The sequence below is a fragment of the Rutilus rutilus genome (assembly GCF_951802725.1).
Source record: "Rutilus rutilus genome assembly, chromosome: 1".
In the NCBI taxonomy this organism is placed as follows: Eukaryota; Metazoa; Chordata; class Actinopteri; order Cypriniformes; family Leuciscidae; genus Rutilus; species Rutilus rutilus.
This window is the reverse complement of record NC_140209.1, coordinates 35,224,808-35,252,681: the sequence shown is the minus strand read 5'-3', so window position 1 is coordinate 35,252,681 and position 27,874 is coordinate 35,224,808. Positions and strand designations below refer to the sequence as shown.

Sequence of the window (27,874 nt, the reverse complement as noted above, 5' to 3'; positions counted from 1 at the left end):
TACTGCTTTAAGAGAAAGGTGTCCCATGTTTAGACGTACTTCAGTGAAGCAGGAAGCAGCCTTTATTAGAATGTGTAAATGTCTAGACATGCACTTAAGTGTATGACGTGTTTTCTATGGAAATAACGTAACTTCCTGATTAACACAGGTAGCTTAAAACAAAAGCCCCGACAAAACCTGTTCAAATTCCCCTGTATTATTACCCAGACTCTGTTTCATCATTCTGAGGTTTTACTTTAGAGAATAAGTATAAACATAACAGTGTATTTTATTGAAAATGTTTAGAATGCCTTAGTTTACATGGTACCATGGTGTAGGCAGATTTATACACATTATACACAATTATACACATTCTGTAAAAATGTCTGATGTCATTTACGTCGTGTGTTATAAAATATGATGCACGTTAACGACCAGCAGATGGCGCTGCAATTGTCCAAATGACTAATCTACATTTTTTTTGTGCTTTTGCTTGACAAGAAAAGCTATATATTCATCTTACGTGCACAATTGTATTTCATCTCAAGACAACTTTCAGTAGTTACATACTTCTGGACCTTTAGCTTTCATTTGTTATACATAGCATAATTCTATTCATACTTTATGCCTGCTTTAAGAGAACAAAGGTTTCCCATGTTTAGACATGTGAAGTATGTCTAAACATACTGCTTTATAAGAACCAAGGTGTCCCATGTTTAGACATAGCCTACTTCAGTAAAGCAGCGTTTATTCGAATGTGTAAATGTCTCGACATGCACTTAAGTGCATGACGTGTTTTCCCTGGAAAAATTTATGTAGCTTCCTGGTTAACACAGATAGCGTAAAACAAAAGCCCCGACAAAACCTGTTCAAATTCACAACTGACAGACTCAAGTATTTCCCAGACTCTGTTTTACCATTCTGGGGTTTTACTTTACAGAAGTATAAACATAGCAGTGTATTTACATTGCTCTTATTGAGCATTTTTAGAGTGCTTTTAGTTTGTATGGTAGAACACCATGGTGTAGGCAGATTTATAGACAACATACAAAAAATAATGAAACGTTTTAGGCACGTATATTATTTGTTTGATAGCATAGTTAAACAGGCTGATAAGTCTTTATGAAATGTCCAAGCTAACCAAAAACATAAAAGTGTCATCTAAATATATCATACAGACAGAATCTTGTTTGTAGAAAAAACAAAACAATGCACAAAATAAAAATACAAGTTATTTCACATACTCAGATATCAAATATAGGCTTAGAAATGTCTTTAAATTTTGAAATGAGAAAATGTCAAATAATAGAAAACAAACATGTGAATGACAAGAAAAGTAATACATCGTCCTAGAGTATTTAAGGCACAGTGCTTCTTATTGTTTCTATGTCCAAAATTCTATGCAAACATTTAGTTATTAAACCTAACGTTTCCTATTACTGGTGACACTTTCAGAGGAATGATTCATTGCAACTGTAGAGATGAATAAGCAAATATCTATCATTTGTTTCAACAGCACAGAATGCTAAGAACCGTCTTGGTCTTGTTATCATGCTTTTAAAATTTGCATTTGCAAATGTGACTCAGTGTAGCATTTAACATTGTGTGTGTAATTGTGACCAATAATAATAAAAAAAAAGAACATCAAGAATAGAAATGCATAAACTCTTTGACCATTTAAGGCACTGTTCAAAGTCTTCATGTTAAAACAGTGAAACCTAAATGCAAGGTCTTGGCTTTGAGTCTACATAAACAATGAACATTTGCATATACTGGTCATATTTCTTTGGAACTTTGTATGTTACATCTAAAAAGAATTCATTGCTTCAGTTATGTACAGCGCAGCTAAAAAGACTGATATGAAGTGTCTATTTCAATAATGGGTGGAAAATGCAAAGAAGGTGGCCACAAACTTTGCTGCTCTGATGATGTGGGATCTTGGCCGGTGCTGTGGGGGAATTTCAGCGCTCCACATTCATTAAGTGCTTGTTCAGTTCTGATGCTCGTGCTCCACTGTCCTTCTGTGCTCTTTGTTAAGCCTTCAAAAGCCTGATACCCACCATCACTTGGTGTGACATCATGAACAATCAGAGAAGGATATAGTGGATTTTTACTAGTGATGAGATTTTTCAAAATGAACTTTTCATCAGAATCAACATCATTTGAAAGGTTCAAACAAACATCTGCATCATTTCCCTGGTTCACAACACCGTTGAAGGGCTGATATCCGTCTTCCGAAGCATCATTAGCGGGAACGTTAAACTGGCTCTTGCTGATATCAGCACTCATAGAGTTTTCAAAGCTAAAAATGTCCCTCTTGTCAGATTGACAGGAATGATCGCAGCACTTGTGACCCAGGAAGGAAGAATCATCATCAGTGGCCGATCCCAAATACGACATGTTGCTGAAAACCGATGAGCCAGAGCAGTTGCCCGAATCTCGGTTTGCACGGTTGCGCTCTCTTGAGGAACTGGTATCATCACTCTTGACTTGCTGATTGCTGGGTGTGTTGTTAAAGGATTTGAAATCCTCCTCCAGGGCATGTTCGACACGTGATGGGACGTCCAGAATGCAATTCTCCTTGTCATTACCAGAATCAAAACCAGCCTGGCCATAATCGTCTGACGCTGACTCAACACTGTGGGAACTTTTCTCATTGTTTGTATCAACTGATAAAGTGGAGATCCTGTAGAGAGACAAACATGTTGAGGAATTATTAATCAGAATTAGAGCGATGCTAGTCTGTCATGTGTTTCTGAAGTTTTTGGGAAAACTTACAAGTTCTTTTCCTCCTTAAAGTCCAGTTTTGGAATCTCTACATGGATTGAGGAGAAGTTCATAATGGAAGGAGGCAAAATATGATCCTATTAAACAAGAATGAAAAAATAAAAATAAAACAAGGGGTTGAGCATATAGAAAACTGTTTCAAAAACAAACAAATAGTAAACCAAACAAATTGCATATCTTTCTCCAACCTTCTCTTCTCCAAGATTGGCATTTATTTTTGGCTTGGAGATCTTGTCCCACCAGTTCATCTTCATCCTGTAATGAAGAAGTAAAGTGTGTCAGAACTAAATTTGTCAAGGATGCACAAAGGAATAGCAAACATGCAAAATGTAGAATGATGGCGAGACACAAAATGGAGATCTCACCTCAAAACACAGATGAAGATAGTACAAATGATGATGATTAAAACAACACATAGAGGCAGAACCATCGTTCTGAGTAATTCATTTGGAGATGAGGCTGTGGAGCACATATAGATTGATCAGGATTATTAAAGAGCATTAAAACACACGCAGTAATAACTCTGAGAACAAAACACATTGACTTACAGCTGGTGAACTCAACTGGTGCGCTCTCGTCACTCAATATCTTGTGTTCATTATAGTTTGTGCTCATTCTTGCTGTCAGAATGTAGTTGGTGTTTGGCTGGAGATTTATGCCCACAATCTCAAAGAATCCCAGGGAGTTTGACACATTCTTGGAAATCTGTATGGACAAAGTGTTTATTTTATTGTATTTCTTTGTGATACATTTATATGTGAATCTGCATGAATTAATTTAATATAATCTATATATCATCTTCCTTACGGTTTCATCTCCTCCTTCAGTCCTATAGGTCAGATGTATTTCCAAACTTTCTGCAAAATATCTTTTCTCATACTTGTCATCCCAAGTTACATAAAAATTTCCATTTTCAGTCTTCTCCACTGATAAGACTGGAGTTTTTGGTTTGACTGCAGAAAATGAAAATCACATATTTGTTAATGTGTCAGATAAGGCCAGATAACACATTTTTCCCCCCAGAATATTTAAAAGCAATGGAAAAAGCCTAACAAGAACTTATAGACAACAAATATACTCACTGAAGTCATCTGTCACGAATGGTGTGCTTAATAAAACATTTGGTCCGTTCAGAAGTGTAGTAGAGAATATCTCTGTTAAAACAAACCCTTGGACTTCAATTTTGCATTCACATTCGCCACTGAGATGACTTCTCTCAAAGATGCATGTATAGTTTTCTAACCTGTAATATAAGAGTTAATAGTGTCAGTTGATTGCTAAATGAACAGTAAATAATTTTAGTTATAGTTACAGAGGAATTGAACAAATACATACGTATCTGCTACAGTCTGTGTGATGTTGAGTTTGTATCCAGAGCAACTTATGAGGCCGTCAAACCAGAAACGGCACTTCATTTCTGTCTCATAGTCATTGAAACACTCCAAGTCCTCCTCTGTGGGGTCTACAGAGATTTTAGAGATGGGAAATAAAATAAGTCACTATCACAAATTACCAAGGTAGAAGTTGTTTCGACAGTAAAACACTGCATAAAAACATAAAAGTGGTGTCATCTGAATCAGCATGTTCTTGTTTAATTTGTTATAAAACATCCACATCAGCTTGTCATCAACATGTTTTAAATAAATGAATGAATGAATCAACGATTAAATACTGAGCAGAAGGGAAAGCCACTGACTTAAAAAAGTGTATAGAGCTAAACATTTGGAAACGATTGTGAGAGTGACACACACACACACACACACACACACACACACAGAAGAGCAGAGTAGATAGGCTACACATGGGGAATCATATTAAAGTAACAAAGTCAAAAATAGCAAGAGCATATTCTTAGCGAAATAAACATTTACCGTAACAAAGTGTTTGGCAGATGAGTGTGAGGATGATCTGACAAAGAAGAAATGTGGAAAACATCCTGTATTTCCTATAAGCAGAAATATAATCTCATACATCTTTAAACAATTAGGCTACATGTAGCCTATGTAACAAGATAAAATGTTAAAATATGATATCCACACAAAATATAGTTTTCTCCTACCTTTTGACTGTAACTATTTGACAGTTCGTTGTTGCGACCGCAGAGTAAAAATAAAAGAAAACGAATTTACTGACCACTCTGTAGACAAATTAAACGTTTCCAGTCACAGACGCATAAAAACACACGACGAGCAGTTTAAACCGTGTACATGATGGTCTACCATAAGCTTCCCTCTTCGCCAACGCAACATGGAAGTGGAACTTACCAAAAAAGGGCGTTTCGAACTTTACTGGAACACACGCAGCAGTTCTGCTGTTCCACTGACCCCAGCCCTGCGCGCGACCGAGCTGTTCCCGAATCCCGACTGAGAGACGCGCGCTCACACTGATCTCTAGTCTGCTCAAGCACGCGGATAGGCACATCAGAATTACACGGAAAACAAACAGAACGCCCATCAGGTATAAACAAGATTAGTCTTCGTTGTAACGTTATTTATTAGGTAACGTTACGTTAGCCAAACACAAAGGAAATTATTATGCAAGGCTCACAAAAAAGGAAGCGCAAAATGAGACAGCATTTCAGAGAAACATGCAATTATTTTCAGTTCCAGTATAATTTTTTTGCAACAGTTTCAGGAGGGCAGACATAGGTTTATTTTTTAAATGTTTAATGTTCCTGGTGCTCATGATAGCCTACTTGGGTGGCCACTAAAATAATTGGCCCTTTTCATTTCTCGAAATCTGGTTTATACCATCCAGTCTTTTCAAACAGAAACATTATTGGTGGCTTATGGTTGTATTGTGTGTGTGATTTAATCGTCGTACCTTCCAACGCTGCCAGACCCCTCAATCCCCCCGCTCACTGGCAATAGTGACGCCATGTGGTTGCAAACGGCATGACATTATTTTGCTTTCAGATACAAAGGCCATGAGTTTAACAATATTTAATTTTGGCACGAGTTTAACAATACAACATGTCCTGCAGCAGGCAATATCCCAGCAAACACAAAACTTTTTTAAAACGTAGTTGTGTTTGCTTTGAATGCCTTACATATGGTTTTGATATAATCACATAAAAAATAAAAAACTTTGGTACCCAAGTACCAACCGGGTAGCCTCCCAGACAGCAACAGTGTCGGCCCAGATCCGGCCCACGTCCGGTACGCATGGAATCCACGTGTACCAGATTTGACCCGGATCTGGGCGGACATATGTTGCTGTCTGGGCTACTTTAGAATGTCATAACCTTATGATGACAAAACACATTTGTGCTTTGGCTTTTATCTGTTTCTGTTTTAGATCACACCGTGGCTCTTATTCCATTTGTTCAAGGAGTTTATGCCACATTCTGATTAGTAGGCTAAACGTTGTGTTCGAAGATTTGTTTGCATGGTGTTGCAAACAAATGTTGTTTTGTAAATGTAGATTTGTTTGCATGGTGTTGTTTGCAACTTTACATGGTGAATGTGCCATCTTTTGTTCAAAACAAGTCAAATGCATTCCATATTGAAACAGTCAGTTTTGATGCACAGGATCCTATTTTAGTTGCATTTCTGCTAGAAGATCATTTCTCCGATTAATATAAATTCATCTGAAAATAGTGCTTTTCAGTTGTGTGAAAAACAGCCTTGCCATGTATAAACATTCTCAGTGCACTTTTCCACTATTCCAATTAGTGTCCCTCTTCATTGTTATATTGTTTTAAATGTGTATAGACATATTTCGAATGATCATTGCAAAATCATTTCCTACAGCACACAGATTTTTTTTTTTTTTTTACACTTTGAATAGTGCACATATGGCATGTACTTTAAACAAACAACATGTCCTTAAATGGTCATGCTTACCATTTTTTGTTAAATATTATGAAAGTTTTCATTACCATTACAAAAAACTGTAAAGTTTTTTTTTTATATTCTTTTATATTTCAGAAAGTAATAGTATGCAAAACATATTGTAAATAAGCCTAGTTACATTTTACTTCATAGGCCTATTCAGATCTACAGCTGTCAATTGTCACTAAATTATTATGATTTATATTATATAAAATATAGGCTATGATAATATAGGCTATACTTGATGGGTGATAGTCTATTATAAGTAGGCTATACGCAAGTATATTTCGTCTTGATCATACTCAAGTGTTGTCTGTCGTGTTTGATCCCAAGTGAACCTAAAGATTTTTTTCAACGCTTCCACCTCGGAACCTTCAAGGTTTGCGTTTTCGAGCCACCAGGCACTGTTGTTGTGTTAATCAGCAGCCGGAGCGCGTTAAGGGTTTTCTGTTAGAACGGTGTCGTGTTAGCTATGGCAAGCCGTTTTAGCTTAAATTGTACCCAGTGTTACTCGTCGTAATTGCATTTTTACTAGTAAGAATTCAATTAGAGAGCTCTACAACTCAATTCTTACTAGTTGCAATTACAATTAGAGAGCTCTCTAATTCAATTATTACTAGTAAGAATTACAATTATAGAGCTCTCTAATTCAATTATTACTAGTAAGAATTACAATTATAGAGCTCTCTAATTCAATTCTTACTAGTAACAATTCCAATTAGAGAGCTCTACAAATGAATTTTTACTAGTCGTATGTCTCCATTGACTTCCATTCATTTTTAATTACAGAGCTCTACAATTGAATTGTTACTAGTAAGAATTACAATTAGAGAGCTCTACAATTGAATTGTTACTAGTAAGAATTACAATTAGAGAGCTCTACAATTGAATTGTTACTAGTAAGAATTACAATTAGAGAGCTCTACAATTGAATTGTTACTAGTAAGAATTACAATTAGAGAGCTCTAAAATTGAATTGTTACTAGTAAGAATTACAATTAGAGAGCTCTCTAATTCAATTATTACTAGTAACAATTACAATTAGAGAGCTCTCTAATTAAATTCTTACTAGTAATAATGCAATTACAGAGCTCTCTAATTGAAATTTTACTAGTAAAAATATGAATTAAAGATATGTATAATTGCAGAGCTCTGTAATTGAATTAAAGAGCTCTGCAATTACATTCTTACTAGTAACAACTGAATTAGAGAGCTCTCTAATTGGAATTGTTACTAGTAATAATTGGATTAGAGAGCTCTCTATTTAAATTGTTACTAGTAAGAATTGAATTAAAGAGCTCTGCAATTGCATTCTTACTAGTAACAATTCAATTGTAGAGCTCTCTAATTGTAATTCGTACTAGTAACAATTCAATTGTACAGCTCTGTAATTAAAAATGAATGGAAGTCAATGGAGACATATGACTTGTAAAAATTCATTTGTAGAGCTCTCTAATTGGAATTGTTACTAGTAAGAACTGAATTAGAGAGCTCTGTAATTGTAATTCTTACTAGTAATAATTGAATTAGAGAGCTCTGTAATTGTAATTCTTACTAGTAGTAATTTAATTAGAGAGCTCTCTAATTGTAATTGCTACTAGTAAGAATAGAATTGTAGAGCTCTCTAATTGAATTCTTACTAGTAAAAATGCAATTACGACGAGTAACGCTGGGTACAATTTAAGCTAAAACGGCTTGCCATAGTTAGCGGCCCGAGTTAATAACTAATGGCATTTCCAACGGAAGTGAATCAGTCAAAACTAACTTTAGCTGCACAATAACTTCATTCTAGATCTAGAGCTGCTGTAAAGCCAAAACAATCTCTGTTACTTTAATTTCCTATTGTCATGTGTAAGGATGCTTTGAAACAATCTACAAAAGTTAAAAGCGTTGAAGGTGACTTGACTTGAACGAATTTTTCCCTGATAAGTGTGCAGGATGCAGTGTACACTGCGTACTAGGAACCCAAGTGATCGGAAGTATGGTGACCGCGCGAATGTTGCACAAATTGACAGCTCGGCGGCACAACTTTGAAAACAGGTATGTGAGGCGCAAATCAACACTCTAGTCTACAACAATAACTGATTAATGTAAATCTGTCTCGGTCAGACTACGATGTCGGGTTTTGAATGCCCGGACAAACGGACGCTTGATTTGACGTAAGTTACCATGTCGCGCATCTTCGTTCGTAGCTTGCAGTATTTTTGTACATTCGTGCTGGGAAGACATGTAAAATAATGTTGGCTATATTACCACAAATCCTTGCTCACACTAACACCAAATAATTGGCCGAAAGACTGTTGTTATGTATAGATGGACATCTATAAACGTTATGATACGCTATGAGAACAGAATAATGGTGAGGCCAAGCGTGCCGCACAAGCCCTGAAAAGAGAAGCCAAAACGTCTCGATCGGCCCCCGGTGACTGGTCTTAGTATAGGTCATAAACCCCGCCTCCCCGTGTTATTCAACGGGACGTGAGACCAACTAAACAATTAAATTACACTTCAAATATCTATTTTCCGAAGGTGGTTTCTTTCATTTGATTTCATTTTTATCACGCTGATGTAAGTTCAAGTGTTTGTTTAAAAAATAAGTTGGTTTTTAGTTAGTTACGTGATGCTATAAAAACGGTGGTGATTGACATGATTGACAGCTAGTCACTGAAGCAACGGACATTTTTTTCGGGATCTTCGGAGGACTGAGGATATTGTATTTACTTTATTTTAACAAGCCTCTTGTCGTACTGCAATCAATTTTTAAAAAAGTGCACTCAGGGAGAGTGCATTCTGCGAGAGTGAGGGCGGAGCGTTGATTTCGCGGCTTTACTTCCTGCTCACTACTGCGCAGGTCTGGTCCCGAGATCGCTACTGCGCAGACTCAAGTTCCAAGATGTCAGCACCATATCGGGATGCTGGCGGCTTCAGTTCTCACCAATGGAAGAGAGCGAAGAGGCGTCGTCCATCTTTTTTTACAGTCTATGGGTAAGACCTAAAGATGAAGTACAGACAGAGTCGGCGCCAGAGCAGATCTACTGGAGGGGCATTGGGTCATTGGGCACTGCCGTTTGAGAAATATTTTGACGCAGTGGCGACATCATAGTCCAACACAGCAGAAATGCTATAAAACGAAACACGTTTTTTAATTATTATTATTATTATTATTATTAATTGTTATTTGCGAATTTCGTTTATTCTTGTTGTTGTTAATTTCCATATCATATCACTTAGAGGCTATGCGGTAGTCTTATGCACACAGTTTACTCAGTCGCACACAAAGACGATAATAAAAGGCAGAAAGGGGTGGGGTAAAGTTATGCCCTCTCTCTACTCCTCCAGCTCAGTCACACACAGCGGAGGGCTGTCGTGGAGGCTAAACGCATCTCTGACATGTCAGAAATAGTTTATCCACCTCTCAACAGTTTATGCACTTTCAGAAAACCATTAAGTAGGCCTACCACTGGTTATAAACATTAGACAACACCTAGCCTGGGTGCCAGCCCGAACCCCGCCCACAATATTTTTTGGTCGGGAAGTTCGGTCTGGACTCGCTCCGTTGAGGAGCTATTATGCCCGAACAAAAATTGTTCGGACCAATCAAATTGTCAGGGCGGGCTTTATACGATGATGGACAGATGAGCAATGCAACGTAATCGTCCACGTCACCAAAGAGCGCTTGATTTGAATTAGTTTACAACAAAGACGACTGCTGCTGGAGAATTGAGATTTCACGAGTTCACATTTACAAATAAGTCAGATAGAATAAATGCGTTTATAAGATTTCACACAAATAAGTCGATAGAATAAATGCGTATATGACGTGCTGTCCGAGGAGAGGGCTGTGGGCTCGGTAGCCATGCTCCCCCGTATTCCTGGTTGTGAGAGAACAAGACAAGAGTGAGGATTCGGGGTGGTGGAGGGATGCTGAAAAACTGTCAAGGAGTGTTAGGTAAGTTTACAGAGTGAATATGCTTCCTCATGCTGATAGATAGGGTAACGTTAGACATGGTATTGTTTGATGACAAGTTTATATTGGATTGATTATTTGTACGTGCTCCTCCCGAACTTTGTTTATGAAACATCATGTGTAGATTCCGCCATCGCGTCTGTTATATCGACAGCGCATTCATTTTAAAAGAGGAACAGAGAGCCGCGACATTTTGTTGGTTGAAAATATGAATGAAGAACATGCGTCATTTACTCCGTTGCTCTGATTGGTTGTAGGTCTATCCAATTGAGTGCAGAGTTTTTTTTTTTCCTGGTTTGGTTGAGACACGCCCCATAATCAAATCTCTATGGAAAAGTATCAGACTCACATTCTGACTAGAATTGAGTATGACGACGTCAGGCTAGACAACACCAGCCTCCACCATCATCAAAAACACCCCTGGACAACATATAAGTAACAGGACAGGACAGGACAGGACCGCTGACATAACTGAGGCATGCATTCGGGCAGCAAGTAGCCTATTGGACAAGCCACGCACCAGGCAGAAATGACATAAGCCCATATATCTTCCAGGCAGCCAAGTATAAAACACAAATGCAGATAGACCCAGCAAACATTCATCAACAATTCACCTGCTTAGTAGGCCTTATCATGAAACCAGGGCTGGCTTCAATAAGTGAAATGAACAAACGACTTACCCTCAGAAGAGTTGCAGGCGACGAGTGTTGCTGCTGAACCGTCTAAGGCCATGTCCACACTAATACGTTTTCGTTTGAAAACGTATATTTTTCTCTCCGTTTTGGCCTTCCGTCCACACTGAGACGGCGTTTTTATTAATGAAAACGAAGCTTTTTGAAAACGCCGTTTTCACGTGTGGACTGTGAAACCGGTGGTATTTAAAAACGATGACGTAAATTTAGTCATGTGACGCATATTGTACCAATAGATATTCGTGTTTATACCAGTATTGTGCCTGTTATGTGCTGTTCACTTTCACACTGTTGCTAAAAATATTCTACATGGCACACTCTTCATATCACAGTCCTGCAAAGATGACAGAATTTACTCACATTTGCTGTCCTGCGGCAATACATGAGAGCGGTTTTAGCGTTTTAGACCAAACATATGGTGACTGCGTGCGACCTGGACCGCATCAGTGAATGATGAGATATTTTACTAAATAAAATGATCCTGTCAGAAGAATTGCGCGATAACTTCATTATTTATTTTTCCATCTGAATCATATCAGTGATCTTTTGTGGGGTTTTCTTTTAAAGGTGATCTTTTAAAGGTGAATTTAGCATTTTCAAAAGTTTCTCATCCACACTGAAATGTCCAAAAACGCCTGAAAACACTAGTGTGGACGGAGAGCGTTTATAAACGAGAACGCCGTTTTCAAATGTATCCGGATTAATGTAGACGTAGCCTAAGTACTGTGTCCTTCCATTCGCTTGTGCATTATTTGCGTGTCAAGTCTTTCTCGAATGCAAGCTGCACCAACCTGGCCATTCTCTCGTGTAGCATTGTGCGTCTGTGTTCCGAAAAAACATTTTTCAGAGTGGAGAATGAATTCTCACACATTGCTGTGGATGCGCCAAATGTTAATGCATGTTTGAAAGCAGTCAGCACACTGGGCATGGCAATCAGATGGTTGTGGTACGTTGAGATGATGTGCTGTATGGTCTCCCTGCATTGCTTGCTTTTGTGACATTAAAAACTCTTTAGCAACTTCAAACTCAGCGTCAATCATAATCAATTGTGACAGTGTAAGAATATGCTTCACAGCTTTCACATCAAGGAAATTATCGGCCTCTGGATTTAGTGCTGCAAGTGCACTTGCCAGTTGTGAGTTGCGCTCGCTGAATCTACGCTCCAGTTCCCCAACCACCGAATCAATAGTGTTGTAGTACAATCTCCGAAGTTCAGTTTCCAAGTCATCATCACCTCTGTGTCCTCCTGTAGACCCTGTAACGATGTAACCATCCATCCGTGTGCTCTCTATGCGTCTCCGTTTGAGCCCGAGTCTCAGTGACTCGCTGGTGTGCGTGGCAGTATCCAGCATCTGCTTAAACTCTTCATCACAATGGAATTTTTTTAACACATGCTGTTGCACTCGCCACAACACTTAAACCTGTCAACAAGTCAGTGTCCTCTCTCTGGAGAAGCTTGTACGGTGGGTCCAATAGAGAAAGGACTTGTTGGGTTAAGTTGGCAAGGAACATGAAACTTGGCTCAGATATGTCGCGCAGCAGGCCAGTAGCTTCCATTCTCGTCTCTGCCCATTGTTCAGCACAGTGTCAACATCGGTCAGAATCAATTTTATGTCATTAAATGACTTAAGAATGACTGAGACAGTGGCAAGATGCCCTTTCCATCTCTGCTCCAGAAGACGTTTAAGATGCGCACCTTTATAATGCATAGCAACCGTTGGCTTTCTACAGAACTTGTAGAGGGAATCGCACACCTCAAAAAAACTCAAAAGTGTGGTCTTTGCAGACATGGCATGAACCACAACCAAATGCAACTGATGGTTGCGGCAGTGCACATATGGTATCTCACATCCAAGTCTGTCCTGTAGTATGTTCTGAACACCACCACGTTTCCCCGACATAAGCGCAGCTCCATCATATACCTGACTCAGAATTTTTGAGCTATCCAGGCCAAGCTTGTTAAGCTCAGTCAGAACGGTGTCAGTTAATGTCTGTGCGACACCTTTCTGAGCCGTAGCGATGCACAGTAGATGCTCTGTAACTTCGTAAGACTCGTTCACAAATCGAAGCACAATCGATATATTTTCACATCCTGTGGGGTCACGCGTCCCATCAACTTTCAAAGTGTAATAGGAGTCACCAACTTCCTCCACTATAGCCTCTGTCACCACATTACTGAGTGTTCTTATAAGTTCATTTTGCATATCATGACAGGTTTAAGTGGCATTGCGAGGGATTGTCTTCACCACATTAGCCAATTCAGGATCCTTTTGGATGGTGTAATAAAGCATGGAAAGGAAAAGTCCAGACCCCCCCCTCTGACTGTCAGGGTTCTGTCTAGATAAATTCCTGATCTTGTGACAGAGCTCTGACACTCCCGGTTTTTGTCTCGTCTTTGTCTGAGTGCGCGGTTTCAGCAGTTGCCGAGTGCAGCATGCACTCACTTGTCTACGTGCCTTGTTACATGTGCGGGGCGTGGTGTTTGGATCCCGGCACATCGGTCTAGTTTGGTTTCGGTTCTGTGTCGGGATTCGGACATCCATGCTCCGCGTGTTTGTCTTCTGTTGTGAGCGCACGGGATGAGCTCACGCTCGTCCTTGTGCACTCTATCTTGTCTTGTGTTGTGTAGCACACAGCTTGTGTTTTACACTAGCTGTGTGCTTTCATGTTGTCATGTTCTGTGTGAACACGTGGCTTATGAGTGTTCTCATTGGCTGCGTGTGCTCTGTAAGCACATGGCTTGTGATTAGTTTTACTGGCCATGTGCTTGTGTTTTGTGTGAGCACATGGCTTGTCATGTGTTTCCTTGTGCCATGTGCTCTCCTGTCGATTGTCTAACCTCGCCCACATTGTTACCTGATTATTGATTCATTTTCCCCACCTGTCCTCCCTCATTACCTGCTTTGTTTGCTCTCCCTATTTATTCTCCCTGTGTTTGCAGCCCTGTGCTGGTTCGTCGTCGTATGTAAACTGTGTGTTTCCCTGCTGTGTGCTTCAAGTCAAGTTTAGCCAAGTCGAGTCATGGTTTCCCCCTCGGGGTAGTTTTTGTTTGTATTTTGTTTTATTTTTATTATTAAAATAAAGCCCATTAACTCTGCACTTGAGTCCTCGCTTCATCCCTCACCCACACCTGACACTGACATGTCATCAAAAGCGTCAATCTTCCCCCGTATAGTGGCAACTGGTTTTCAACCAAGAACCCAACCACATCTGTTAGTGAGGAGGACACATAATACCGTTTTTTCCTTGGTTGATCTGCATTGACAAGGGTTGATTTCTCATTCTCCGTATTGCGACACATCTCCCTCTCCTTCCACATTGCATAGCAAGATATGTGGTCCTTCGAAGTTTCATGTTTATGAAATCCACGGTCTTTGGCCATAGCGTGTTTCCAGTTGCGATAGCCCACACTCGTGAAGGCATCCAATGTTCCCGATTTTCTAAATAAAATAAAATAATTTTTATAAAATAAAATGCTGCGTCTGCCTTGACACTGTACTCCAACCACTCTCTGTTGTGAAATCATTTATCAACGAATGATCGCCCCTTACCACTGTAAACAGTTACAGGATACTGTTTTAACACAATTTGGACAGGTCTGTCAGTCCCGATATCATCAACCGCTGTCCACTGACTTGGAGGGCTTGTAGATTGTTGCTCTATGGCTGCGCTAGTTAAAGGTATAGCGGAGGATTTTCTTTTTCCGGGTGGATCATCAAGACTATTGGTCCTCCTAAGTGTCAATCATTCTGGTGATATGTTTACGTAAGGCCGTCGTACGTGCTCGTGCACACGATTCACACGATGGCGTGCGCTCAAAACACAGGTTGGGCTTCCCACTGATGCCTCAGTCGCGAAGTTTCTACTTGACAGGTAAAGTTTGGCATGCTATTTGGAGAAATCCATTTAAAATCACTGCTAGTAAAAGTTAATGTAAGCTATGATTAGCTCGTGCATGCTCTCTCGTGCACACGTTTAATAGGCGTTCCCTCTCGGGAGCAGGTAGAGTGTTGCGCATGTGCATTTTTTCAAAAAGTGGAGAGGGCGGTTCTTTTCTAAAATTCGGGAAAATCCTCCTCTATACCTTTAAGTCTGTTGCCGGTTGTCCGGAGCTAGCATTAGCAGAAGGGCCAGCTCGGCTCTCAAGAGACCGTGGTACTGGTGGCGGTGACCGGAGTGTCAGAGTCTGCGATGGAAGAGGCTGAGGAGGACTAAACCATTTTCGTAAATCCATTTATTGTCGATAATTAGGCTAACAGTTAGCTGCTAACTGTCTATGATATAGACGGACAAACTGTTCTTTTCGATTCAAACAACAACTTGAAATTGATTTTGCGCGCTGCAAATCAAATGTAACAAGTTTACTCAGCGACCAATCAGCATAGACTAATGATGACCAAGCCTAGTAACATGTCATGACCAACCAAAATTATGCGTTTTCCCTGTTCATTTCATTTTATTTCATTTAAGTTACAGTTTGTACATTTAATATTAAAAGAATAACTAAAAGGGATAGTGATGAAGTACCATCTGAGTCAAAGATATCTTAAAATGACTGCCTGTGTCCCATTACCGTGGGAACATCATCATATTTGAACTATTGTTTTGTTGAACTTAAGTATTGTCTTGGTAATACATAAGGGTTCTCCAACAGTCATTTTTAAGAGAACAAAGATTTCCCATGTTTAGACATACCTCAGTGAACCTGCTTTATAAGAACCAAGGTGTCCCATGTTTAGACATACTTCAGTAAAGCAGCCTTTATTAGAATGTGTAAATGTCTAGACACGCACTTAAATGTATGACGTGTTTTCCTTGGAAAAATGTATGTAGCTTCCTGGGGCCTGTACCATGAAGCCGGATTAGGTGGCTAGCCAGCTATGTTTCAGTTTAGTTTCCGCCAACCCTGGGTTTTAGGTACTATGAAAGTAGCTCGGCTTTAATCTGTGTTTGTTGCCATGGTATCTTACGCTGCACGGCTAACCTGCTCCGGGGCAGGTTATGTTCTGGATTCAAGATCTCAGACTGAAGTTTGACCAATCAGCTGAGAGCAAAGAAACATATAGGTGACGCGGAAGGAATGTCTTATCTTTGCGAACTTCTTGAGCCGCACATAAAGAATGTAACACGTCGAATTCATGCACTTACTGTACCGCAAATATTGCGTTGCGTTTTTTTTTTTTTGCAAGTGGTACATTCTTGCACGGTGATGCACAGAAGCTGGGGGAAAACACGGTTTGTCTAACCATGCGCAAGGTGGTCCTCGCTCTGCAGGAGTACATGAATAGTTTCATTAATAGTGTTTCCCGGACATTTATCGACCATGTCCATAAAAGAGGGCTTTTATAAAATTGCCAGTAAGATATATTGATAGGGTAACATCACATGAACACTTTTTTTTTTTCAAAAAGCAAATTTCACAAATGTACAATACAATATAATACATGTTAAGAATTATTTTGAATCTTTTTTTATTATTCTTCTGTTAATCTTATGATAGGATTCCCTAGTCATTGCAACATGTATGCAGTCTATTGCTCCAATCTCCACTGCTCTAGGGGAACATGAGGCAGATTATGTTAATAGGAAGTCCTATTACAGCCTTAATGTTCAGGTAGAGATGATGTGAATATGTGAGATGATTATTTTCTGTGAGATGAATCTTTAAATTAATAGTAACATTAACAGATATAACAATGATCTACTAAACATTTCATCTGCAGATGACTTGTGGTCATGAACATATGATCAAGTTTGGATGCCAAATGGCCTGGCTCCAGTGCTTGTCTCACAAATTTTCCATGAGTCTGTGTTGTGTCAGCACTTTGAGGAAAGCAAGTTAAATTTGGTACAGTACAAAACACTGTTAATTTGAACTGAGATAGAAAAACCTACACAATAACCCCCTGACCTCAGACAGGGCCACAGCACCGCTTCAGTGTGGCCCTCAGTAAAACCAGAGTGAAGAGAGATGACCTTTGGCATCCTAAAGGCACATTTCAACTGTGTTCAGCCCTTAAGAGTCACCAGAGCCGGCATCACAGATAGTGGCTGCATGTGCCATTCAGCTCCTTTAGTTCAAGTCTCCTTTAGTGTGCAGTCTAGTTCAAGACTCCTTTAAGTGTGCAGTCTAGTTCAAGACTCCTTTTGTACAGGGCCCTGACTGAGTCTGTTTCCACCTGAAACATAATTCCACCACAAACATGATCATTACAAGTTTTCTGGAGGCTCATCAAATCACAAAAAGATCCTTGACTTCCTACAAACACAGGACTGACTGTAATTTATGTCAAGGCCAAGGGTTTTAAATCCTTACACATTTCTTCTGAAGCCCATTGAGGTAGAGGCCTCAGTTTCTGGGGCAGGTTGTGAAAAATCCTACAATAAAAGAGATGTGTAAGGGCCAGTCCATTTTTAATGCCACACATTCAAATGTTTGCCATAATAAAAAGCCCAGTGCATTCACATCAGCAACTGTCTGAGAACACACAGACAGAGTGTCTTCATTTCCTCCACCCTAATAAATAAAAATAGACCAATGTAAAGCATAAAGATTATGTTTGGTGTTCTGTCTGATGCATACTGACCTCTGTGTGGGAGAATGTGTGCTGGCTTCAATATTTCCCTCTACTGCAGAACATAGTCAGCTATATTTAAAACTTAAAAAGTAGTAATGTATTGCACACGTACCCAGTGTTACTTGCTTAGAGGAGCCAGCACCAGGGTCAGATTGTACAGCACATAATCCCATCCATAATCGGCCGTCCCTTATTGTCTACTCAGAGCCAACTCCTCCGCCACAGTGTATTCTGGTTTTCTGAATTTAACTCTTTATTTCTGTTTGCTGCAAACAAGTGTTTGTAATAAAATGTTCACAAAAGTAATAAAAGGTTGTGGTAAATACTCACCACTTTGAATTATATTTTTATATTTTATCTTCTGCCAAGAACATTTGGAGTTGGGGTTGCATCTAAAAATCAATGAATATTAATCTTTCTTAGTACATGCACATTTTTATATATTATAAAAATAGGCTATATTACACGTATACATAGGCCTACATAATTTTACATATATAATGTATTTGTTTAACTTACACATTAACAATCAGCAATCTTTCTCCAACAGTCTTCTCTTGCTTTGGCAGCAGAGACAGTATTGTTTCAAGCTTGAAATACATTTTAATTGTAATACAAATACAATTAAATTCATCATAATTATGAATGATTATCTCTTGCTCCTCCGCGGAAAAATCGCGATCCGCGATTGGTTGTTCAGTGTCGACGTCACTCTTTTATGTGCACGCGCGCGTGGAGTAATCATAGCTTGAGGATCAAAGCCTGAGTTGACAGAGAAAGTTGATGAGCTGCATCATGGTACCAATAAAGCCTGATTGCATCGGTTTGGTTTTGTCAACTCAAAACTAATCATGTAACCCCGAGTTTGTTCAGCTATCTTCATGGTACAGGCCCCTGGTTAACACAGGTAGCATAAAACAAAAGCCCCGACAAAACCTGTTCAAATTCACAACTGACAGACTCAAGTATTTCCCAGACTCTGTTTTACCATTCTGGGGTTTTACTTTAGAGAAGTATAAACATAGCAGTGTATTTACATTGCTCTTATTGAGCATTTTTAGAGTGCTTTTAGTTTGTATGGTAGAACACCATGGTGTAGGCAGATTTATAGACAACATACAAAAAATAATTAAAAGTTTTAAGCACGTATCTATCATTTGTTTGATAGCATAGTTCAACTGGCTGATGAGTCTTTATGAAATGTCCAAGCTAAGTAAAGTCTTTTCCTGTTGAAGATTAAGAAGAAAAAACATAACAGTGTCATCTAAATATATCATACAGACTGAATCTTGTTGTTTGTAAAAAAAACAAAAAAAACAATGCACAAAATAAAAATACAAGTTATTTCACAGACTCAGATATCAAATATAGGCTTAGAAATGTCTTTAAAATTTGAAATGAGAAAATGTCAAATAATAGAAACCAAACATGTGAATGACAAGAAAAGTAATACGTTGTGTATTCCTAGAGTATTTAAGGCACAGTGCTTCTTATTGTTTCTATGTCCAAAATTCTATGCAAACATTTAGTTATTAAACCTAAAGTTTCCTATTACTGGTGACACTTTCAGAGGAATGATTCATTGCAACTGTAGAGATGAATAAGAAAATATCTATCATTTGTTTCAACAGCACAGAATGCTAAGAACCGTCTTGGCCTTGTTATCATGCTTTTAAAATTTGCATTTGCAAATGTGACTCAGTGTCGCATTTAACATGGCGTGTGTAATTGTGACCAATAATAATGAAAAATGAACATCAATAATAGAAATGCATAAACTCTTTGACCATTTAAGGCACTGTTCAAAGTCTTGTTAAAACAGTGAAACCTAAATGCAAGGTCTTGGCTTTCAGTCTACATAAACAATGAACATTTGCATAGATTGTACTGGTCATATTTCTTTGTAACTTTGTATGTTACATCTAAAAATAATTCAGTCCTTCAGTTATGTACAGCGCAGCTAAAAAGACTGATATGAAGTGTCTATTTCAATAATGGGTGGGAAATGCAAAGAAGGTGGCCACAAACTTTGCTGCTCTGATGATGTGGGATCTTGGCCTGTGCTGTGGGGGAATTTCAGCGCTCCACATTCATTCAAGTGCTTGTTCAGTTCTGATGCTCGTGCTCCACTGTCCTTCTGTGCTCTTTGTTAAGCCTTCAAAAGCCTGATACCCACCATCACTTGGTGTGACATCATGAACAAACAGAGAAGGATATAGTGGATTTTTACAAGTGATGAGATTTTTCAAAATGAACTTTTCATCAGAATCAACATCATTTGAAAGGTTCAAACAAACATCTGCATCATTTCCCTGGTTCACAACACCGTTGAAGGGCTGATATCCGTCTTCCGAAGCATCATTAGTGGGAACGTTAAACTGGCTCTTGCTGATATCAGCACTCATAGAGTTTTCAAAGCTAAAAATGTCCCTCTTGTCAGATTGACAGGAATGATCACAGCACTTGTGACCCAGGAAGGAAGAATCATCATCAGTGGCCGATCCCAAATACGACATGTTGCTGAAAGCCGATGAGCCAGAGCAGTTGCCCGAATCTCGGTTTGCACGGTTGCGTTCTCTTGAGGAACTGGTATCATCACTCTCAACTTGCTGATTGCTGGGTGTGTTGTTAAAGGATTTGAAATCCTCCTCCAGGGCATGTTCGACACGTGATGAGACGTTGATCAGACTGCAATTCTCCTTGTCATTACCAGAATCAAACCCAGCCTGGCCATAACCGTTTGCCGCTGATTTAACACTGTGGGAACTTTTCTCATTGTTTGTATTAACTGATAAAGTGGAGATCCTGTAGAGAGACAAACATGTTAAGGCATTATTAATCAGAATTAGAGTGATGCTAGTCTGTCATGTGTTTCTGAAGTTTTTGGGAAAACTTACAAGTTATTTTCCTCCTTAAAGTCCAGTTTTGGAATCTCTACATGGATTGAGGAGAAGTTCATAATGGAAGGAGGCAAAATATGATCCTATTAAACAAGAATGAAAAAAATTAGGGATCTGCATAAATGATGTAATATTATGATTATTGATGGCTATTGCATGATTTTTATCTTTCTCCAACCTTCTCTTCTCCGAGATTGGCATTTATTTTTGGCTTGGAGATCTTGTCCCACCAGTTCATCTTCATCCTGTAATGAGGAAGTAAAGTGTGTCAGAACTAAATTTGTCAAGGATGCACAAAGGAATAGCAAACATGCAAAATGTAGAATGATGGCGAGACACAAAATGGAGATCTCACCTCAAAACACAGATGAAGACAGTACAAATGATGATGATTAAAACAACACATAGAGGCGGAACCATCGTTCTGAGTAATTCATTTGGAGATGAGGCTGTGGAGCACATATAGATTGATCAGGATTATTAAAGAGCATTAAAACACACGCAGTAATAACTGAGAACAAAACACATTGACTTACATCTGGTGAACTCAACTGGTGCGCTCTCGTCACTCAATATCTTGTGTTCATTATAGTCTGTGCTCATTCTTGCTGTCAGAATGTAGTTGGTGTTTGGCTGGAGATTTATGCCCACAATCTCAAAGAATCCCAGGGAGTTTGACACATTCTTGGAAATCTGTATGGACAAAGTCTTTATTTTATTGTATTTCTTTATTTATATGTGAATCTGCATGAATTAATTTAATATAATCTATATATCATCTTCCTTACGGTTTCATCTCCTCCTTCAGTCCTATAGGTCAGATGTATTTCCAAATTTTTTGCAAAATAGCTTTTCTCATACTTGTCATCCCAAGTTACATTAAAATTTCCATTTTCAATCTTCTGCACTGATAAGAATGGAGTTTTTGGTTTGACTGCAGAAAATGAAAATCACATATTTGTTAATGTGTCAGATAAGGCCAGATAACACCTTTTTCTTTTTAATTTCAGAATATTTAAAAGCAATAGAAAAAGCCTAACAAGAATATAGACAACAAATATACTCACTGGAGTCCTTTGTCATGAATGTTTTGCTTAATAAAACATTTGGTCCGTTCAGAAGTGTAGTATTGAATATCTCTTTTAAACCAAACACTTGGACTTTTATTTTGCATTCACATTCGCCACTGAGATGACTTCTCTCAAAGATGCATGTATATTTGAACCTGTAAGAGTTAATAGTGTCAGGTGATTGCTAAATGAACAGTAAATAATTTTAGTTATAGTTACAGAGGAATTGAACAAATACATACGTATCTGCTACAGTGATGTTGAGTTTGTATCCAGAGCAACTTATGAGGCCGGCAAACCAGACACTGCACTTAATTTCTGTCTCATAGTCATTGAAACACTTCAAGTCCTTCTCTGTGGGGTCTACAGAGATTTTAGAGATGGGAAATAAAATAAGTCACTATCACAGATTACCAAGGTAGAAGTTGTTTTGTTAAAGTAAAAGTTGTTTTGACAGTAAAACACTGCATAAAAAACATAAAAGTGGTGTCATCTGAATCAGCATGTTCTTGTTTAATTTGTTATAAAACATCCACATCAGCTTGTCATCAACATGTTTTAAATAAATGAATGAATCAACGATTAAATGCTGAGCAGAAGGGAAAGCCACTGACTTAAAAAAAGTGTAGGCCTATAGTATAGAGCTAAACATTTGGAAACGATTGTGAGAGTGACACACACACACACACACACACACACACACAGAAGAGCAGAGCAGATACACATGGGGATATTATATATTAAAGTAACAAAGTCACAAATAGCAAGAGCATATTCTTAGCGAAATAAACATTTACCATAACAAAGTGTTTGGCAGATGAGTGTGAGGATGATCTGACAAAGAAGAAATGTGGAAAACATCCTGTACTTCCTATAAGCAGAAATATAATCTCATACATCTTTAAACAATTACATATTGCCTATGTAACAAGATAAAATGTTAAAATATGATATCCACACAAAACAGTTTTCTCCTACCTTTTGACTGTAACTATTTGACAGTACGTTGTTGCGACCGCAGAGTAAAAATAAAAGAAAACTAATTTACTGACCACTCTAGACAAATTAAACGTTTTCAGTCACAGACGCATAAAAACACACGACGAACAGTTTAAACCGTGTACATGATGGTCTACCATAAGCTTCCATCTTCGCCAACGCAACATGGAAGTGGAACTTGCCAAAAAGGGCGTTTCGAACTTTCCTGGAACACACGCAGCAGTTCTGCTGTTTCACAGACCCCAGGCCTGCGCGCGACCGAGCTGTTCCCGAATCCCGACTGAGAGACGCGCTAGACAGAAATTGTATTTTGGGCGGGCCAGTGAAAAAGTGAGTGGGCCAATAGTTTTATCTAAAAAAAAAAAAAAAAAAAAAAAAAACTTAAATAATAATTAAACCTTAGTGAGTAGAAAAAAAAAGAATAGACAAACTGCAAAATAAAGGTGTAACTGTTTTTGCAGTTTGTCTATTCTTTTTTTTTCCTACTCACTAAGTTTAATTATTATATTATAATATTCGGCAAAGGCAATGACAAAACATTGTCTAATCATCATGTTCAACCAACAGAGCTCAATAAAGGCTGGACAAACCAGCATAGACAATAACCTGTCTATTTTATTCAGGCTAGTCAGCAGCAGGGGCGGCGTGTGCGTAGCAGTCAGAGTTCAGATAAAACACCTGGGTGCGTTCAAAACGTTGCGCAACGTTTTGCTACGGTTTCCGGGTTGAACGTCATGTTTCCTGGAAATGGCGTGCACCGGTGTGCAACGGGGTTTGAGCGTTTATATACTATGGGTTTGAGATACGTTTTCTCTTGTTTGGTGGGTGTGTCAGAACTGCAGTCCAATCAGCAGCAACATGTATTCACCTTATTCCGCCCCGCCCACTTTTACTTCTGTCCAGTACTTCCGTTGTAAACCAACTTCCGGTTTAGCGGACCCTCATTCAATTTCGAGGAGAACTGCAGAGAAGTCTCACTGATAAAATGTCACATAAGATAAGCTAATTTGTGCCAAATGTGCTATGTACGTGTGTACCAACAGCACAGCAATGCACTGTTTCTCGGGGTAATTTTTAAACGACTTTTAGGTGTTTATATGACCCGTCTGCCTGTCTGATCGCAGCCCGGTCGATGTGTAGTGTTTAGCCTACATTAGCGACAAACATCTAATGTTGTAATGGTCTCACTACAGGACACATACACATGCTATAACTTACCTGGTTTGAAAGCTATGGTCCTCTAGAATTCAGTCGCTGGATTTATTTTACAGCCATTACTTGTGTTAGAGATCAAACCATAAGAAATTGCAGTTAGCTAAGCTAACGTTACCCTCTTGTTCATCTAGTTGAGGCTCTACTTTCTTTCTACACCAGATCGTGGCTATTTTTTTCTCATCTGTTGGCTATACACTGCAAATGTATCTGGTGATTAAGCAAACAAACTGTGGTGTAATAATGTTTCAAACTTTACATGTAGTAGTGTTTGTGCACATCTTCATAACTAAGTAATAGCTATTGTAAGACACAGCTATTAAATAATTTGATTGTGGCATTGTTTCAAAAGCTTCAAGTGAAATGTACTTTAGTACGTTGCAGCAGTTGTTAATAACCATAGGCCAACGCATTTGGCTATAATATTATAGTCTATCTACTTATATCAAGACAGATAACAGATTGGACCAGGGCAAACAAAGCGCTAAGTAGCTAAACCAGGAAGTGAGATTACGCGGATGGCGCCACCCAGTGCTACTTCCGGAATAAGGTGAATATGCACGCGGTATTATGTGAACTCGCACAATGGGTTCAAGGAAAGTCATTTACAAATGTGTTCGATGCAGCTCGGTATAGGCCTACGCAACAACTGAGGATATTAGAAGACATGTTTGTCGTAAGTTTTATTGTAAAAATATAGGATATCAACATAATGATGTAGTTGTTTATATTTTTAGCTTCATTGCAAGTGTATGACATTTGGTATAGAAATAAACAATGGTAATTAGTGCTTTTCCTAAAAATGAGAAAATACAGGATATTAAAACAGTAGCCTATGAACACATCGTTTTTTAAACAGAAACGGTGATGCGTTGAACACACTGTTCTGATGACGCAAGAGTTGCAACTATGGCAGCTGAGAAGGCCATTCTTTGTGTTCTTTGTGAAGAATTTTCAGAGCCTGATGAAGTCGGTATAAATATGTGTTTAATACTACAAAATATACCCGATGTTACAGTTACTGCACTTGCCGCCCAGAACAAAAGAGAACATCCCAATCGAGTGAAGGGATTTGTGGAAACTGAAATGGAAGCACACATCTTACCTAATTCAGACTAAAACACATCTATTTAGCCTCACATACTGACTTTATTTGTAGTTCATAGGCTACTGTTTTAATACCCTGTATTTTCTTTCTCATTTTTAGGAAAAGCACTTAATTACCATTGTTTTTTCTATACCAAATGTTATACACTTGCAATGAAGCTAAAAATATAAACTACATCATTATGCTGATATCCTATTTTTACAATAAAACTTATGACAAACATGCCTTCTAATATCCTCAGTTGTTGCGTATACCGAGCTGCATCAAACACATTTGTAAATTACTTTCCTTGAACCCATTGTGCGAGTTCACTTTAATACCGCGTGCTTTATATACATGTTGCTGCTGATTGGACTGCAGTTCTGACACACCCACCAAACAAGAGAAAACGTATCTCAAACCCCGTTGCACACATGACGTTCAACCCGGAAACCGTAGCAAAACGTTGCACACCGTTTTTAACTTGAACGTGCCCCAGCCGTTTATATACAGTCTATGGCCCCAGCTTATGATGATGCTCGTTAAAGATTTTAGGAGGGCTTTAACCCCCCTACCCCCTAAATTTACACCCAGCCCCCTAAAAATGTGCTTTTAACTGTAGCCTACACACTAATTCGTGATCGCCTCATATGTCATTAAAAATCATAACCCGGCTCCTCAGTACCTCCGCATGCAGCGTCAGCGTCAGAACAAAAGTAGAGGACAACGTGTGTGCATTTATTGATAGATCGTTATGATATATGCATCTGTGTAGTTCTTTGTTTGTCATAAATTCAGTTTACATAATATGATGTAGCAATTCAACACAGTTTCCCATTGTAAAATCTGGGCTTATTTATTTATTTATTTATGAAATTCCTTTCATCCAAACGTACGAGACTTTGTCACTTTAACTTCTCTTGCCTACTTAATAGGCTACTTCAGTGCAATAAAATTGCTTACAAAAATTATTATAATATTAATTTGATAATAAATCCAAAGGCAAAACACGCGATAAGTGACCATTCACGATGAGCGCTGCTCTTATGATCTTAACGCCGACTTGATTGGATCCCAGTTCAGAAAAAAAAAAAAAAACGTGTAGGCTATTCATTATTATTTTATTATTTTAACAACGTCGAAAACAATGTCAGATTTTAAATGAACACATACATGTATACATTATTGCAAAAGTATTATTATAAAAATAATTGTGTGGAGTGAGTGTGCGCAGCCGCAGTTTAGTGCATCACTAATCGCGCGTCTTTTTGATTAGCTGTCATATACTGAGTAAAAATGAAAAGAAACAAGCCTATTCAGTCTTCCCTGGATGTATTTTTAACTAAGAAATTAAATAATAGCAATCAGGAGAATGGAAGCAGCAAAAAAATAAATAAATAAAAATAAAATAGGACTGTGCAAAACGTTACACTTATGCAATAGAATTTGCACTGCAACAAAAATGTATGGCATGTGTTTTTATATTTAATTCTGTTCACTGTGAGTTTTAATTAATAGTGTAATAGAGTTAATAGTGCATCGTGCATTTTGTTTGGTATAATGTGAGGTATATCGTTCGGTAATGTCGTTGTTCTATGTAGGCCTATGCCCAGAGGGAATGCCATAGACTACTCTAGGTTTTTGTGAAACTGGTCAGCAGTGCAAAGACAGTTCACCCGAAAATAAAGTAGGCCTAGGCTAAAAGTAAAAGAACTTCAAATACTGAAAACCCTCAGCAGAGCACGGTTTGAAATAAATAACAACACACTCCCTAATTTCTGTTAAATCAACCATATAGGCTACAATGCATTCAGCCTAGTGGAAATTAAGCTTTTGTGCCAAAACAAAATAGCAACTAAACAATGTCCATACCACTTTGACGAGAAGCTCCTTGATTTTCCATTCTTGACAGTGCAGGGAAGTATACCTTCAAATTGGGTTGTGACGGTGGTTCATCAATTGCAGTTAGATCGGCGGGTAAACCTGCGTCAGGCTGACCGGGAGAGAGCACTGGCACTGCCGCCAGGGAAAAGCAAGCGGGCCGCCACCAGCGCCTGACTAGCCTACTTGTGGGTTAATGAGTCTGAAGAACTGGGCTGGGAGGACTCGGTAAATTAAGGCAGTGGCGTGTCTTCTTCCTTAACTCTTGCTTTTTTCCCTCTTCATTGTTATATTGTTTTAACCCTTGTGCATTGTTCAAATTCAGAATGACAAAGGGAGTTGTCTCCGCGTTGGTGGAAAACCACACTTCGCCGTTTCTCCCAATCCACCCAGATCCAGGATCCTCCGAATCCTCCTCGCCTTCAGTGGAAGCTAGAGAGGATGATGAGGGTGCCACATCCAAATCAGGATCTGACTCTCCTGAGTCTGTGGTGTCAGAGGGAGAAGACGATACATCCTGCAGCTCGCTGGAGGGGTCAGGCTGCATAATCATCTCTAAAACTTCACTACAAGCCCTTTCTCATGTTGCTTGCTGCTCTTCTCACCATCAAATTACCAGCAGGCTTGCATGCAAGTGTTTAAATCCACTTGCTTTGTTTAGTCTGCATTTCTCACCATCAAAAGGCAGCAGATGCATAAATACACTTACTTTGTTTTTGTTTACTCCATGTAGTTCTGAGAGCTGAGGTGCATATTTTGATTTTCTCAGACGCATCAAGGTGAGTTCTCATACTCTCTCTCTCTCTCTCACACACACACACACACACACACAAATATGCTATTATACTCCATATAACTCCATGTAAAAGCCAGAAACTAAGCTTTTTTT

The 27,874-nt window shown here is 38.7% G+C and overlaps 2 protein-coding genes across 4 annotated transcripts; both read right to left on the bottom strand.

Moving 5' to 3' along the window:
• Positions 1-248: 248 nt before the first annotated feature.
• On the bottom strand, positions 249-5,233 carry LOC311290093 (uncharacterized protein). Of its 2 annotated transcripts, none has more exons than XM_084408386.1 (10): positions 5,031-5,233; positions 4,638-4,730; positions 4,102-4,228; positions 3,849-4,009; positions 3,574-3,719; positions 3,315-3,471; positions 3,132-3,225; positions 2,955-3,021; positions 2,758-2,843; positions 249-2,665 (listed from the first exon to the last, which is right to left on the bottom strand). In XM_084408386.1, exons 1-10 carry the CDS (start codon positions 5,218-5,220, stop codon positions 1,825-1,827), a joined length of 1,962 nt encoding a protein of 653 aa, XP_084264512.1. In that variant the 5' UTR covers positions 5,221-5,233; the 3' UTR covers positions 249-1,824. The 2 variants fall into 2 exon arrangements, with proteins under 2 accessions (XP_084264512.1, XP_084264513.1); XM_084408387.1 differs by having other exon boundaries at positions 4,638-4,711; positions 4,826-5,167.
• Positions 5,234-18,797: 13,564 nt separating this feature from the next.
• Positions 18,798-23,087, bottom strand: LOC311293046 (uncharacterized protein). Of its 2 annotated transcripts, XM_084413012.1 has the most exons (10): positions 22,785-23,087; positions 22,604-22,677; positions 22,049-22,169; positions 21,804-21,961; positions 21,525-21,670; positions 21,273-21,429; positions 21,092-21,185; positions 20,915-20,981; positions 20,734-20,819; positions 18,798-20,641 (listed from the first exon to the last, which is right to left on the bottom strand). In XM_084413012.1, exons 2-10 carry the CDS (start codon positions 22,665-22,667, stop codon positions 19,927-19,929), a joined length of 1,608 nt encoding a protein of 535 aa, XP_084269138.1. In that variant the 5' UTR covers positions 22,668-22,677; positions 22,785-23,087; the 3' UTR covers positions 18,798-19,926. The 2 variants fall into 2 exon arrangements, with proteins under 2 accessions (XP_084269138.1, XP_084269139.1); XM_084413013.1 differs by lacking the exon at positions 22,604-22,677.
• Positions 23,088-27,874: the final 4,787 nt, after the last annotated feature.

Coding starts and splice junctions, on each gene's coding strand:
- LOC311293046 (XM_084413012.1), bottom strand. CDS start 22,667: ATGTTTTCCACATTTCTTCTTTGTCAGATCATCCTCACACTCATCTGC. Junction 21,430..21,524: donor CTGAAGGAGGAGATGAAACC/GTAAGGAAGATG, acceptor TTGTCCATACAG/ATTTCCAAGAATGTGTCAAA. Junction 20,820..20,914: donor CCAATCTCGGAGAAGAGAAG/GTTGGAGAAAGA, acceptor CTTGTTTAATAG/GATCATATTTTGCCTCCTTC.
- LOC311290093 (XM_084408386.1), bottom strand. CDS start 5,220: ATGGGCGTTCTGTTTGTTTTCCGTGTAATTCTGATGTGCCTATCCGCG. Junction 3,472..3,573: donor CTGAAGGAGGAGATGAAACC/GTAAGGAAGATG, acceptor TTGTCCATACAG/ATTTCCAAGAATGTGTCAAA. Junction 2,666..2,757: donor TTTAAGGAGGAAAAGAACTT/GTAAGTTTTCCC, acceptor GTCTCTCTACAG/GATCTCCACTTTATCAGTTG.